Source organism: Miniopterus schreibersii, assembly GCF_964146895.1.
Source record: "Miniopterus schreibersii genome assembly, chromosome: 2".
Taxonomy (NCBI): Eukaryota; Metazoa; Chordata; class Mammalia; order Chiroptera; family Miniopteridae; genus Miniopterus; species Miniopterus schreibersii.
Window position 1 is genome coordinate 142,279,693 of NC_138102.1, and position 15,492 is coordinate 142,295,184.

Here is a 15,492-nt window from a genome sequence, read left to right on the forward strand (position 1 = left end):
AAATGGCCCCATACCTACCTAACTCCCCAAGACAAACCTAGGCGTTACTGTGAATTCCTCCTCCCTTAACCTGAATATACACTCAGTAGTTGAAATCTTACAGTCTCTCAGGTTTGGCAAGCATTGCCTCTTGTCTCCATCCTGTCACTGTTGGTTGAAGTGCTCTTGCTTTATCACTGCAGTTACTGCAAATGCATCCCAGCCTCAGGTGTTACCTTCCTTCCCCTTCCCACACCAATTCATTTTCTATATGACTACCAGAGTAATCTGTGTTGCAAATTTGGGCGTTTTGTTCCTTTGTTACAAATCCCTCATTGGCTTTCTTTGGCCTACTGGATAAAAGTCCAAAATTCTTAGCATGATATACAAGGCTATTGAGTGATCTATCCTTGGCTCAAGCCTCCGACTATCTTTTACTTTTCTCCCTTCACACCCTATATCCTAACAATGAATTGCAGTCCCCAGAACATGCAACTCTGCCTTCCCCCTTGTCTTGATCTTATCTGGTTGTTTCATCCTTCAAAACTCAGTTCAGATGTTACCTTCTCCAGCATGTATTCCTCACTATTCTCCCTCGTTGCTGGATTGGGTGCCTGTCCTACCTGTCCCAACAGTCCACCTCTACTTGTAACCCTTAACCATATTGTACTGTTTTCCTATATTTCCTTAAGGGCAGTGACTTGATTACTTTTCTCTCGCTTCAGTTCTTATTACAGTGCCTTGTGCCTAGTGATTGGCACTCAATAAACACGTGTTAAATGAAAAAATGTTCTTAGCTGCCTAAATAGCTTGGACCATAATTCAAACATCAGTTTTAATGTCTGAAAACATGCACAATTTTATGGGCTCTCATCAAGTTTCTTGAAACCAAGAAATGGAAGAGCAAATTAAGTATTACTTTAGGGAAAGATGAAATCCAATCCAATTACACATTAGAAAAATATTAAAATTGACAATCATAAGTTTAAAACTAGCAAATGCCACGTAAGTAGGAGGAAAACTAAGCTATAATTGTTACAGACAAAAGGCTTAGTTTTCAAAATGACTCTACTGTTTCTTGATCTGGCCTCCTTTTATAGCACTGATGTGCTATGATCTCTGTGTTCATTTTCTTAGACCACTCTATCTCTGGGTATTACAACCTGAAGTTAGATTTAAAACTTATAAATTACAATTTATCAATTCTCCCAATGTGTGAAGCATTAAACACAATCAGGCATCAATATTTATTAACACAAGACAAAGGAAACACATTCAATGAGTTAATAGAACACTGTCCAGCCAGATGTTAAATTTAAAAATGTATATCTAGTCTAATTTCAAATAAATAAAAAAACTTTATACATAATTACACAGTATTATAGTTTGAATTTGACACTGGTAAATATCTTGACAGAAAGTAAACAAAACAGCATTTAGGACTAAAAAATTATTCTTATATCTTTACAGTCTCTTCCTCTGGACAGATAGCATGGCCATCTACATATACCTAAACCAGAAATGTATGAATAATAATGAAAAGGCCTATTGTATATTTGGAGTACTGCAGCTTCTTGCTCCAAATACTCTTGCTTTTACATCAAAGCAGACAACAAAAACAACACTAAGGCATAGATTATGTTGGAGTTTGAGGGTGAGGTGGTAACTCCTCATTGCTTTAGTCTAAAAGATTCCTGGATATTCAAGAAAGTAATTTATTTGGCCAAGATATTGAGCACCATGCCTGGGGCAGAGACCTTAATAAAAAACCTAAGGCCTCAGGCCCTTTGTTGATTCAACAAAAGCATTAAGCAAGCATTGCCCAGGGACTAAGGAGACATACTCACAGACCTATAAATAGGCAATGGTCCCTAACAGCCTGAGGCAGCACAGCTTCATAAGGAAAGGACTTGGTACTGGGGTAACTGGGGCCCTTTATGAGGCAGGAAGTGAAGACTGGATTCATTGATGCCCATCAGCATGCTGGTCTTTCCCAGGGTCTCACTGATGCAGGAGATGGCATGTGTACAGCTCTAAGAACCCCTAGGGCCTAGGATTTTTCCTGAGGTAGCTTCTTTCCTGGTCTACCTCGGTTACTTCTGCTGAGAGGCAGAAAGAGGGTCAAAAACTTTCAGATGAACAGATTTCTCTTAACTGAAACGTGGTGGTGATGGGCACTTGCTAATAATTTAGTTTTCTTTTTCACAGGCATAAAAACCCAGACAGAATGTGTTCCAGAGGTTTGGCAAGGCTCTTTCTATCAATAATGGCCTTCTGGGCCTGTCTTAATTAAGAGTCAGTTTTACCACAAAGGTTCTACTTAATGTGGAAAGAGCAAGAGCATTGTGTCATCAAGAATAAGTTTTCTTATCCAAGTCTGCAACAGACTAGGCACAAACACCTCTAAGCTAATGACTGGACTCTCTTTCCCTTCCTGAGGTACTTTACCAGAGCTACTGATGAAGCTCCCAAAGACACATCTCAGCTTTCCTTCCTCCACAAGCATATTCTGCCTTTAGGGGATACACGAAAGATCAATAAAGCAGCCATAAGGCAGAAAGAAAAAACTAAAGATAAAGAAGCCTGAGGAACTATAAACCAGATAATCAGCCCCTAAGTAACTGGGAAATGGCCACACTTAGAGATTAATGGATTCTTACTTTAAGGAATGAATATAAATCTGCTGTCCAATATCATAGCCATTAGCCACATGTTGCTACTGAAAACTTGAAATACGGCTAGTCTGAACAGAGATGTGCTTAGTACATACTGGATTTCAAAGACTTAATAGGAGACAAAAAGTAAAATATCTCATCATTTTTTTATATTGATTCCACACTGAAATGCTAGTATTTTTATATATTGGGTTAAATAAAATATATTAAGACAATTTCGCCTGTTTCTTTTTTACTTTTTAAAATGTTACTAGAAAATTTAAAATGACAGATGTGGCTCACATGATACTTCTACCAGACACCCTAACTTGTGTAGTAAAGAATGATCAGAGCAACCCATAGAACAGGCTCTATTTTTTTTTTCTTAGAACTTAAGGATTATGGAGATAAAACTATTTACTCCTCAGGATACCTTGTTTTTGTTTAGTGAATCAGTAAGAAATATTTTAAGAAAATTATTTTCCAAATAATCAAGCTGTTTTCTCTGCAAAACAAACTGTTGCTAGTCGCTGGGATTTCTTGCCCCAATGTAAGTGCTTTTTTTTTTTCCTGCACATCCTAGAACCTCTCTCATTACCTGTAAATTAATTTCACTCAAAATATTGAAAAAGAGATCTGGAACTGGAAAATGTCTTGAGGTCTGCCCTCTGTAGAGAATGAGTTGGGAGGAAAAGAGGATTATGTAACAGGGAGTCATAAAGTGTCTTTGAGTCACAGACTGTGTAAGGGCAGCCCCCAAGAGTGCTGCCACAGCGAAGGGTCTGATCTTTGCATTACAAACCTTATTTTCAGGGTAATTACAAGTCTTAAAAATTGTTTAAAAACATATTTAGTTTACATGATGTTACAGTGGGGTAAATAATATGTATTATTAAAATAGTCTAAATAAATATTTACACAATAGACCAGAGTGGGTCAAAGAGAACCATTCTGATTTAACATGTTAACTCTGTTCACTTTTGATTATTTTAATTTTTAAAAATATTTCTGTAAGAAAAAAATAAAGAAATTCAACTATATTCAAATACATGAAGTATCAGACCAAAGAAAGGAAACCGAGCTGGAGGCCAAACTCAGTCCCAAGTTCAGTCTGCTTGGCCTGGGCACCACAGTTATTTCAAAAGAGTTTCTTGCATACATCAGACTTCCCCTATTTCAGTATAAGCCTGGCTATTTTGGCAACTCAGATTGGTCAGTTTTGAGATGTACAGTTATGTGGCCTTACAGTTTCACGTGACGTTGATCCCACTGCCTTCCCAGCCTATCATTCTTGTTCTTAAAATCCTGGCCCTCATGAACTGGAAGAACAGAGGACACTCTTCAGTTTTCAGAAAAGAGAAGCTATACGTATAAACTGTAGACACAGTTTACACTGGACCTGGAAAAAGAGGAAATTCTAAATTCTTATGGAGTCACTCTTAATTTTTGAAAGACAGTTTCAACACTGGGGGCCAGAGTGAGTTATTGTGGGTCCTTAGAATAGGGTGGGATCTAATGAATCTGAGCTTTTTAATAACATTTTGATTTTTAAACTGCTATTTTTCAGCTTGTAGACACAGGTTGAATTCTTAAAAGCTTAAGCTGATTCTGGGAATGCAAGCTTTGAAAACAAACATAGGCAGCTTTAGTTTATAAAATACACCAGCCAATAGAGACATAGTACAATGTGCAGTGAAACCTGCAAACAATTTGCATATTTTAGTTACCTAGTCAACTACATCGCATTAAGAGAATATCTGAAATTCTCTCAAAGTAGAAATGTTTCTACTTTGGTTGTTATAACTATAGAAGCCAATTCTTCATTTTTTAAGCTAAATTAAGTGTATTCTTATTTACATGTTTAAAACAATGGTCAAAATGTTTTGTAGTCAAGAATTACATATATAGTAATTTTCATATTCAGTGAGTTATCCAATTTGCTTATGACTAGACTGAAAGTAAGATGAGTAGTTCCATGTTAACAAAACCCGCAGAATGTCTAGCTATGGTAAAAGGCAAAATACAGTACAGAGTGGGGAAATGGGTAACTCAGACTACCTCCCTTATGTGAATTCATTAAACTCCCTTACAAAATTCTAAAATGGCTTTAGATAAAAATACAAGTATATACAACAGATGAAAAATATGCAACATGCATGTAATTGCTTTAGTAACGTGCTGCTTACGCTATGTCAAAGCTCATGACTGTTAACATTTTTTTCATTAGCCACCATAGAATTCTCCTTTTCTGTGTGTCCTGTGATTGCAGAATCCCACCAGATGAGATGAAGGATATAATGTAGCCATCTCAGCTTATTTCACATCATTTGAAAGCTTGCTTCTAAGTCACTGGTCTTTGGTCCTTGTGGTTTTTCAGGATGGCCCCCTATAAATCCACAAGGCTGGTTACATGTTATAAGCCACATAGATGGGGTCTAATTGGTCAGCCAGGAAGCTGTCGCGGAGGTGCATCCTTTGCTTCTCTCCTCTGGAGTTGATAGGGATAACACCTGGGTCCACCACAACCACAACGCCAACGATGAGGTAATGCTCCTCCAGGACCACATTTGTCACTAAAGGAACCAGATCTAGGGCTTCCTGTTCAGAGCCACAGAGTTCCACAACCACCACAAGCAAGTTGGTCCACGTGAACACGGCACTGAAATTTCAATGACATTCAGTTAACACGTCATTACATTTATCAGCCATCTTTTAAAGTATCTACCCAAGACTTATCCCCATTTCCCTGAGAACTGCCTTCTCTCTTAGCAGCCACGTCTGTAATATATACTCTTGCCCCTACAATTATAGCTGATTAGCTATGGAAGTGGGACTGAAAGTTGTTAGCTTGTCACCTGAACTGAGGACATGTGGACTTGGAAGTTCTGGGGTAGCCAGGTGTGCAGAGAATCCAGAGAATGGCTCTTCAGGGAGAAGAAAAAGAATGAGTGGGTGCCCACATGGCTCTAGCAAGTAAGAGGACAGTGGTTCCTGAGGGCCTTGTCTCTGCCTTTCTTGAGAACCAGAGTTAGTTAGAAACTCTTAGGAAACTCTGAGATAGCCAGGTATTCTTTCTATTAACTCCTTTGCTTAAGTTTGTTTTGAAAAGAGTTTCTGTTATTTGCAACATAAGAACTTTGACAAAGATAATATTCTTATACCCAACAAGAAGGGAGTCAACCTGGCCTCATATGAGCTTAGTGCCCCACACAAGTTTCTCTCTTATTATGCCATAGAAGTGCCATAAGGCAGTAAATTACCTTACATTGAGTGGGAATGCTGGGTTAGAGGGTATGACCTGACCTGTGATATGCAGTGTTAAACTGCTTTAACAGAATACAATCATTAAAGAAAAATGTATACAATATTTCATTGCATTAAAAGTCGAATGTCAGCCAGGCTGGGCAGGCTCAGTTGGTTAGAACATGATCCTGATATGTCAAGGTTGTGGGTTCAATCCCCGGTCAGGGCACATACAACAAGCAACCAATGAATGCATAAATAAGTGGAAAAACAGATTTATGTTTCTCTCTCGCTCTCTCTCTAAATCAATTTAAACAAAATTTTTATGTCGAATGTCTAAAATCAGAGGACTAACCATGGCACCCAACTTCTCTGCATTTTCTTGTACTTCATGGAAATAGTTCAGGTCTGAGCAGAGACTGACCAAAGTGAGAACATTTTTAGACAAAGAAGCATCTGGAAAGCATGAACCACCAGGAAAAAAGCATGAGCAAGGGGAAAAACCAAAAACCAAAAAACAAGTAAGGACACAATGAAAAATATGTAGAAAAGAATTGGATGGAGACTGTATTGAATCCAGAATAAAAGCCAATATGAAAAAACTGCAAGTTTTTAATTTTAAGGAGTTTTAAGTCAATGTGAAGTTGGATGATCCCTTATCAGGGATAACGTAGGTGGATTTCCTACACTGAGAGGGAAATTAGGTCAGAGATAAGTAACAATCCTTTTCATCTGCTTACCATTTAACAATTTACAAGCACATTCTCATTGGATCCTCCCAATAATCAGGAAGTGACAGAGTATTTTACAGATGAGGGAAGCAGCCTAAGTGGGAGAACAAAGCCCTTAAGGTGGGTCTTTTGACCTTAAAGTCATGGTTCTGTCCACCATTCTACACTGGCTTTCTAGAGGCAGATGAAAGGTTAGATCCCTTCCAATGGTAAGAATTTATCATTAAAGAGGGCTCAGCTCTGCAATGATTCCTAAGACCCTGTCTCGGGTCTCCTTGGCCTCATCTGCCACAGCAAATGGCACAATCAGTCTGTTTACTCTCTTAGGCCCCCTGAGTTCTGTCTCTAGGTGGTATTTGGTGCAGACAGCTGACTACTTAGATCAGTTTTACTTGATACTATAGCTGAGGTGGACAGCTTATTCTGGGTGGGGGGTTGGGAGTTGGGGGGACACTTACCATTCAGCAATGCTCCTGTGGATTCGAGACACTGAGGTCTCAATATCAATTGGGTGGTATCGTAATCCTCTCAGCTCCAGCGTTTCATCCAGAGCTCCCACTACATATAACGCATCATGACGCTCTGACATAAAGAAAAAGAGAAATTTGGTTCATCAGGCACATTTTGAGTACAATACAATATTGGAGTTAAAAGCACAGGGTTCAGACTGTCTTCCATGTCATCCGGCTCTATCACTCACTAGTCGTGTAACTTTGGGCAAATTACTCAAGTCTCTGAGTCCTGATGTCCCCTCTGTGAGACAAGATAAAAACATGGCTGTGCCCTGCCCTGTGTGGCTCAGTTGGTTTGAGTGCTGTCCCGTGCAATGAAGGGGCATGGATTTGATTCCCAATCAGGGCACATTCCCAGGGTCTCAGGTTTGATTCCTGGTCAGGGTATGTAAGGGAAGCAACTGATTGATGTTTTTCTCATATGGCTATTTCTCTCCCCACCCCCCATCTTTTCCCTCTAAAATCAATGAAAATATGCTCTGGCCGGTATGGCTCAGTTGGTTGAGCTTAGTCTCATGCACCAAAAGGTTGTGGGTTTGATTACTGGTCAGGGCACATGCCTGGGTTGCCTACTTGATCCCCAGTAGGGGGCGTGCAGGAGGCAGCAGATTGATGTTTCTCTCTCTCCCTAAAAAACTCAATAAAAACATATTTTAAAAAATCAAATCAAATCAATGAAAACATATCCTTGGGTGAGGATTATAAAAACAAAACAAAACATGGCTGTTACGAGGATTAAATGAGATAATCCATGTAAGGTAGTTTATATGATGCCTGGTATATTGTAAGTGCTAAAAAATTAGCTATTATTATTACTACTACTACTCTATACCAGGAATTGTGCCAAGTGTAGGGGAGACAAAGGTGACAAGACACATTCCTGCTCTGGATACTTACTGTACTGGGGGAAACAGACACACAAATGGGCACTCCATTGTAACACAGTAGGCCCAGTGATGGGAGTGTGCACAAGGCATTAGGGGAACAGAGGACACTCCCAAACTGCTCAGAGGTTCAAGAGAGGCCTAGAAAAGCTGAAGCCAGGCTGAGCTGTTAAGGGTAAGTAGGAATTGGTAAGTAGGAAGGGAAGAGAGTGAGGATTGAGATGGAAAAGAAATGAACACGTGTCATTGTGTCTAGACATCTTCAAGGAATCCAGGTATAAGGAGTAGAACTAGAGAATGTGGAGAGACTAGTTCTGACTATTAATAGGGTTGTAATCTGGCTAAGAGATGGCAGAAATTTCATTCTTTTTATTTTTTTAAGATTTTATGCACACACTATACATACAAGGCTACATGGTTTATGTCTATATAGACAGCGCATTTTTAAGAAGAAAAATGATTTTGCTAGATCTACTGAATGCAATATTCTCAGGAAAAGGTAGATTTCTGAAAAATTCAGCAAAACAAAGTACTAAACGCTGTTGGAGAGAAGGATGAGGAGCTCCAGCAGAGTTCCCATCGGACAAGAAAAGGTAGCTCACAAAGACTGTAATAACAAAACAATAACAGAAACACAGTAGTTAATGACTGGTAAGTGTTTTCTGTGTGCCAGGCACTGCTCTAGGCACCTAAATGCATCATGTCATTTAATCTCACATAAGTCCTGCAAGGCAGGAAACATTATAACTCCTATTTTCCAGGTAGGAAACCAAGAGGTTAAGTGATGGCTCAAAGTCACACAGCAAAGGGCAGAGGCAGGCTTCAAAACCAGGGCACCTGGCAAGGGATGCCTCTTGCCTCTCTCTTCTCCAGTATGTTTCTGCCTCCTCATGAAACATGGAGATACTATGGACACTGGTTGGGATGAACAGATGCAAGGGGCTAAGGATAAATGATGTGGCTCAATTCAGGCCTTCAAAGTTCAGTGAGATATTTGTATCAGTTCCTGAAGTCCATGATATATTTAGAGTTGGGTATTTTAAAATGTCTACTCATGCCCTGGCTGGTGTGGCTCAGTAGTTAGAGCGTCAGCCTGTGCACTGAAAGGTCACAGGTACGATTCCCAGTCAAGGGCATGTACTTGATTTGCAGATTCAATCCCTGGCCCCAGTAAGGGCGTGTGTGGGAGGCAACCAATCAATGTGTCTCCTTCACATCAATGTTTCTCTCTCTCTCTCTCTCCCTCCCTCCCTCCTCCTACTCTCTATAAAAATCAATGAAAAAAAGTATCCTCGGGTGAGGATTAACAATAACAACAAAAAATGGCTATTCATGCCACCAGGAAGACAGGTTGAAGGCAGACAGCAGCAAAGCCATGACAATCAACTGGGCAGAGGATGACTGGGGGGACTGCTTATACCAGAGCCTTGCCAAGCAGTCTTCAGTCCAACATGCGACACTAAAGGGATAGTGGAGCACTACAGCAGACAGCTCCTCTGCATTGACTCCCCGTTACGGATCAGAGCTGTTCCTCTTGCTTCCACAATGGTATGTGAGAGTAGAAGGGCTAAAAGATGAAACACCTGTCCCAGGGCTTGATCGGGGGTTGAGGGTTGAGGGTCCGTGTCCTGCCATTCACTCCTCATCAGGCACATCGCCATGGCTGCGGCCATGCTGACCGACAGTTCAGGGGTGTTCACCTCCTAGGTGCTTTTCAGAGGCAAAGTCTTACTTTATATGAATATTGAGAATTCAGAGTCATAGGAGGGAATAATTAAGTATACAAACCACAATACAAAGGCAGGCCAAGGGCCAGCCAGGGCTCCTGGCTGAAATGCAAAGCAGGACGAAGGGGAAGAGTTGGTGGGGAAGATACCTCCAGTGGCTGCTGTGAGCTCAGTTCGGCGGACAAAACCAAGGTATCCTGTCCGAGCCCAAAGTGTCTGGGCAGCATCCCCAAAGCTGAGGCGAGTGTTGAAATGATCAGCTTGAAGAGTCTCACTATCGTAGATGGTGTAATAGCCACTGGCCGTATGGGGACTATTTACCCAAATCTACAAGAAAAGGACATTGGTCACATTTCACCAAGAACACATATTGTGGAGGGGGAAAAAAGAACACATATTGTGTATCAATTCAATTCTCTTGGCACAGATGACTTTAGTTTTTTAATCTCATTTTTGTATTAACAGCAACAACACAACTGCAACATTAAAGGGAGCTGACATTTCAAGTGTTTACTAGGTGCTGAACAGTGAGGTAAGTACTTTATTTATACGCTTTATCTCATTCATTCCTGATACATATGACATGACAATATAGTTTACACTATCGTTAGTCCCATTTCACAAATGAAAAGACAAGGAGTTAAGTAACTCGCCTAACGTGTAGTAACTAGGAGATTCACACCCAAGCCTGTGTGGCAGAGGCCATGCTCTTGACCACAACACTACACTGCCCGCCTGGCTCAGTTCTCAGCCTCTTCCAGAGTCTCACAAAGGCTTCAGGGGATCATTTCTGTGCTTCTGAAACTAAGGTATAGAGCCCTCAAGGAAACAACACAGGGTATTTGAATTTATCATGTAAACAATGTAATAGCTAACAATGGTTAGTTAGTAACACTAACCATTACGTTAACAGGCATTGTTCTATGTGCATTATAGATACAGGTATCAATGCATTTAATTGTCACACAATTCTACTAGGTAGGTACAATTATTATTGACGGGTGAGGAAACTGAGGCCCAGAGAGGTTAAGTAACTTGCCCAATATTGAGAAGCTGGTAAGTGGCAGAGTCCAGGTCATCTGGCTCCTTATACCTACAACACTCCTCCCAGTAAACTATAAGATAAAACATCAGTGTCCCTCAAAGATTTGGGGGAAGAAAATTAAGACTTTAAAAACATTTTAATACTAATACAAAAATTAAATACATTTTGGGATAGAATATCAAACTTGCATGAATTTAATATTTGTGGTTTCTTAAATAGGTGGGAAGAGGTAGGATTTGCCCACTTTCCTTTTCAATTGAGGGAATGTCAGTGGACAAATCTGGAACTAGTTCTAGTTTGGGTGCCTAAATCTTCTCTCCATCCTGGTCTCAGTCTTCCCCTTCTGCCCATTTCAGTCTTTAAGCTTTACAAAGAAAGATTAAAACTCTTTTAAAAGATAAAAATTCACAGTGGGGGAAAAGCTAAATCCATAGTTTCTCTGACTTCTGGAACATGAACCCTGAAGTTTTTCTCTGCTGACTTTTCAGAGTAAAGGTAAAAACAATGCATACCTCTCCAAGGTGAGAGTCTCCAACAGGCCCTTTGGTCTCAGGATTAACAATAACCACTTTCACTCCAGGTAAAATCTAAGATTTAAAGGGAAATACACAAAGACACAATTAAATCTAATGACCTCTAGGAAATGCAGTTACCCGCTCTCCCGTCTGTCTAATGAGGCAAGGAGTGCACAAAGGCAGGAGCTAACTGAGACAGCGCCACATGATCATCTTCAGTGGAGACCAGAATTTTTGAAGATTCATCCTCAAAAATAAACCAGGGAAGCAACCAGTCTACCTTCCTTCAAAGGGATGAGAAACTACAGATCAGAATGATAACAGTTAAGAATTTGTAGACTAAGTTAATCATGTAACTGCCCTTTTTCACAATCTATCTTGTTCACTGGAGTGATGGCACTAAAACCTCTTAAAGCAGGAAGGGCTGCAGAGGGGGACTGCCTGAGAGACTCCACTCCAGAATATAGTGAGTACTAGAGTCAGAGAGACCTGGAGAGTAACAGAGGAAGGTGGCAGTTTTGCAGGAGAATAGAAAGGCACTCAAGTGCCCAGGATCTCCCTCAGGAGGGAAAAGGAAGAAACAGGTGCTGGCTGAGAGAATGGCTCAGGGTCTCTCTGGTTATCTGTATTCTGTCTCTTAAACCTCCCTTTTCATCTTGGATTTCTAGAGTATGCCGTAACTTGAGAAACCCTACAATGATTATCCGGGCTCATACATCTAAAACCTCAAGGAAGGAAGCGAAAAGACCATTCCCACTAGTTTGGGCCAGGCACTACAATACAGCCGCCGAGGTACCCCTGAGGTAACCAACTGCTAGCTGAGGCAGATGAAGATCTGACAAGATGATAAGATCAAACCCAAGTCCACTTCAAACACTTTAAACAGGAAAGTGACACTGGAATAAGCTTCCCATGGGGTTGATCTACCACTGGTTGGTTAGGCAGGGTCCCTCTTTTCTTCCTGATTTTCTCCTCTGCCTTTCAGAATTACTAGAAGGGACTCTGAGGCATCATCACAATCTCTTCAAAGGGATAAGAAACTTAAAAGCTTATGCTGATGTTCTATCATCCTCAGTCAATGGTTGAAAACCGCTACAGACTGCTTCGGGAGGGAAACACACAATACCATATACCAGATGCTGTACTGTAGAATTGTATATCTGAAACCTACATAATTTTATTAACCAATGCCACCCTAATAAATTCAATTAAAATAATGAAACTATAAAAAAAACAGAACTGCTACAGATTAAAGGTTCCCAATGAGGACTGGAAAACCTAATCCCCAATGTGATGGTATCAGGAGATTGAGAGATGACTAAGTCGGGAGGGCAGAGCCCTCATGAAGGGGATTAGTGCACTTACAAAAGAGACCCAGAGATTTCCCTCGCCTCTTCTGTCATGTGAGGACATAGTGACAAGATGGCCACCTATGAACCAGAAATCCCTCACCAGAATCTGCTAGTGCCTTGATCTTGGATGTCCCAGACTCCACAACTGTGAGAAATGTTTCTGTTGTTTATAAGCCAACCTGCTCTGGTATTCTGTTACAGCAGCCCAAATGAACTAAGACAACAATTAAATCTCTCCTTGAACAATTTTAAAAAATATATATTTTTATTGATTTCAGGGAGAGGAAGGGAGAAGGAGAGAGAGAGATAGAAACATCAGTAATGAGAGAGTCATTGATCAGCTGCCTCCTGCATGCCCCCTGCTGAGGACCGAGCACACAACCCAGGCATGTGCCCTGACCAGGAATCGAACCGCGATCTCCTGGATCCCAGGTCGATGCCCAACCGCTGAGCCATGCCTGGCCAGGCTCCTTGAACATTTTAAAGCCTCATTCTAATCTAAGAAATCTTATCCCCATAGATAATCACTGGAATATTTTTAATCTCTTCCCTATTTGGATTTCCTTTTGAACTATGAACATGTGTATGTCTTCTTTGATCTTAAACCATACCCTTCCCCTACCTGCTGTCCTATTTCTCTCCTTGTAACATTTATAAAGATAGAATTGGCTCCTTTTTAAGTTTTGTTCATCTCTCCACCTTGATTATAATGAACATTAAATATTGCTGGTTTGGCAAATAAGAATAACATGTTAGTAAGATTTTAAAAAATGTATGAAAATTAAGAAAGTTCAAATCGAGTATTCTTCTTATGTGAAAGTACTGGCTCAGTTGAAATTGTTGAATTATCTCCAGATTTCAATTAAGTCTTGCCCTGGGGACTAATATATGATATGCTTTCAGGTTTCTTTAAAATAAACCACTTCTCCACACAGACCACCTTTCCAATGATTAACAAAACAAATTACCTTTCCAGACTCTGAAAGGAGCAAACTCTGGGGGGCACCCCGTTCCACAAGACGAACCCTGCAGAAGAACAACATTTACTATATATAAGCCTTTTAAAAGATGATTGCGCCATGTGTACTACAGCTACACAGTGCCTTCCCAAGACATCTAATTTGTCTCCCTTTCTTATGCTAGAGCAGGTTCTCAAACTTAGCATTACTGACATTTTGGGTCCGATAATGTTTTGTTATAATTTTTTTGTGAAGGGCTATCCTGTGCATTGCAGGATGTTTAGCAACATCCCAGGCCCACTAGATGTCAGTAGCAACCTGCTTGTTGTGATAACCAAAAAACGTTTCCAGACATTGTCAAATGTCCTCTGAGGGCAAAATCTCCCCAGGCTGAGAACCACTGCACTTGGGAGATCGCTACCTGTGCAGGCCGGGTCAATGCTGGGGCACACCACTGAACACAGCTGACGTCAGTGGGACCTGGGAAAGAGTCACAGAGCCTTTGGGCCAGGTGCTCACCTTGGGACACTGCTAAAATTCCCTTGTAAGCTGATAAGGAGGAAGGCTTTTACTCCTGGAGTTCAGATACAGTGTTGTTTCAAAAGCCCTACTCTGCCTCATTTATCTTGTCTGTCTCATTTTTTATTGTTATTATTTTTTGTCCCATCTTTTATTTTTAAACTTTCTGAGGAAAGTGTCCATCCATTTTGATTTAATTTACATCAAAATACTTTTACACAGGCAGGAACTAAGTATTACATCTTAATATTAAAGAACAGTGCAACAACTGTGAGAATTAAAGCTTTCTTCTTATAAATGTAAATATTTTCAGGTATTAATAATGAAAACAAATTCTCTCCCTCTTTCCATCACTCCTGGAAGATATAAACAACAGGGTGAGGAAGAGGGCTGGTTTTTTGGAAGCTCAGAGCTTTTCATGTTTCGGAACTCTACTAGGGAATGAGCAAGATAAATCTACTGTACCTGTCATGCCTTAATGATTTCAGATCTACATAGACAGTAGTTGGATCAGGCCCTGAGGTTCCCTAAAGAAAAATAAATCAATGCATTGTTTATTTAAAATTTAAATGTCTATATTTCCATATTTCATATTTTTAAATAAAGAAATAGATAAGTTAGCCATATACATAAAAAATGCAAACTCTATTTTGAAAGCTCATCCTCTCTTCAACCAGATGAGCCAGGGTACATACAGTCAATACCTATAAGAGACTCATGGCCTGGCCTTATCCTCATGTTTCTCTCTTTTCCTCCCTCTGGAGAGTGGGCCAGGGCCCTTCTTACAGAGGCTAGAGAAGCACTAAAAGGTTACCAGGCTGAGGACAGTCCTCATCCCTGGACTCAAAGCATGGACGAGAAAGGTCAGCATCCATGAGTTTTAAAAATCAACACTGGCCCAAGCTGACAACAAGGGGCCCACAATTGGACTCCACAGTTAAAGCATCATGATGCTACTTAAAAGTCTTTGACCATGGTCACAGAAGACCTGCAAGTATCCACCCATGTACACCTTCTCATACTCTCACTCTTGTCCATGCCCATATTTTCCTCATTCGTCTCCAAGCTATGTAAAATCAGACTCAGTTCTTTTCTGTTATTTACCCACCAGGAATAACATGTCAAAGTTGCCATCTGTCTGGAGAAAAAAATACAGGCTAATTTGTACTTCCTTTGCAAAAAAAGTTTTAAAATTTGGAGGAGACAGAAAAACAGAAGAAATAAAACTCAGACAGGACTCAGAAATGTTCGGTCATTGTTGTGGACCATAAAACTACTACTAAGAGTAAATATTTACATGGGTGCTCAAATGCCAGAAAAAGCTCCAAGCATGCAGCACTTATTAGCTCCCTGGTTCTATAGAACAACTCTA

The 15,492-nt window shown here is 40.3% G+C and overlaps 1 protein-coding gene across 2 annotated transcripts in view; it reads right to left on the reverse strand.

Annotated features, from left to right (window-relative positions):
* Positions 1-1,125: 1,125 nt before the first annotated feature.
* DIP2B (disco interacting protein 2 homolog B) overlaps positions 1,126-15,492 on the reverse strand; it is a 217,815-nt gene continuing 203,448 nt past the window's right edge. Inside the window, exons 33-39 of one of the 2 annotated variants that reach the window (XR_013998293.1) lie at positions 14,586-14,647; positions 13,611-13,668; positions 11,288-11,362; positions 9,880-10,057; positions 7,066-7,189; positions 4,820-5,292; positions 1,127-4,032 (exon numbers count right to left, since the gene is read on the reverse strand). Coding sequence is in view for 1 of the 2 variants with exons in the window: in XM_081130198.1 (XP_080986324.1) it covers positions 5,040-5,292; positions 7,066-7,189; positions 9,880-10,057; positions 11,288-11,362; positions 13,611-13,668; positions 14,586-14,647 (750 nt within the window). In the remaining variant the exon portion in view is untranslated. Of the gene's footprint in view, positions 5,293-7,065; positions 7,190-9,879; positions 10,058-11,287; positions 11,363-13,610; positions 13,669-14,585; positions 14,648-15,492 lie in introns of both variants that reach the window. The other variant, XM_081130198.1, reaches the window with a different exon arrangement.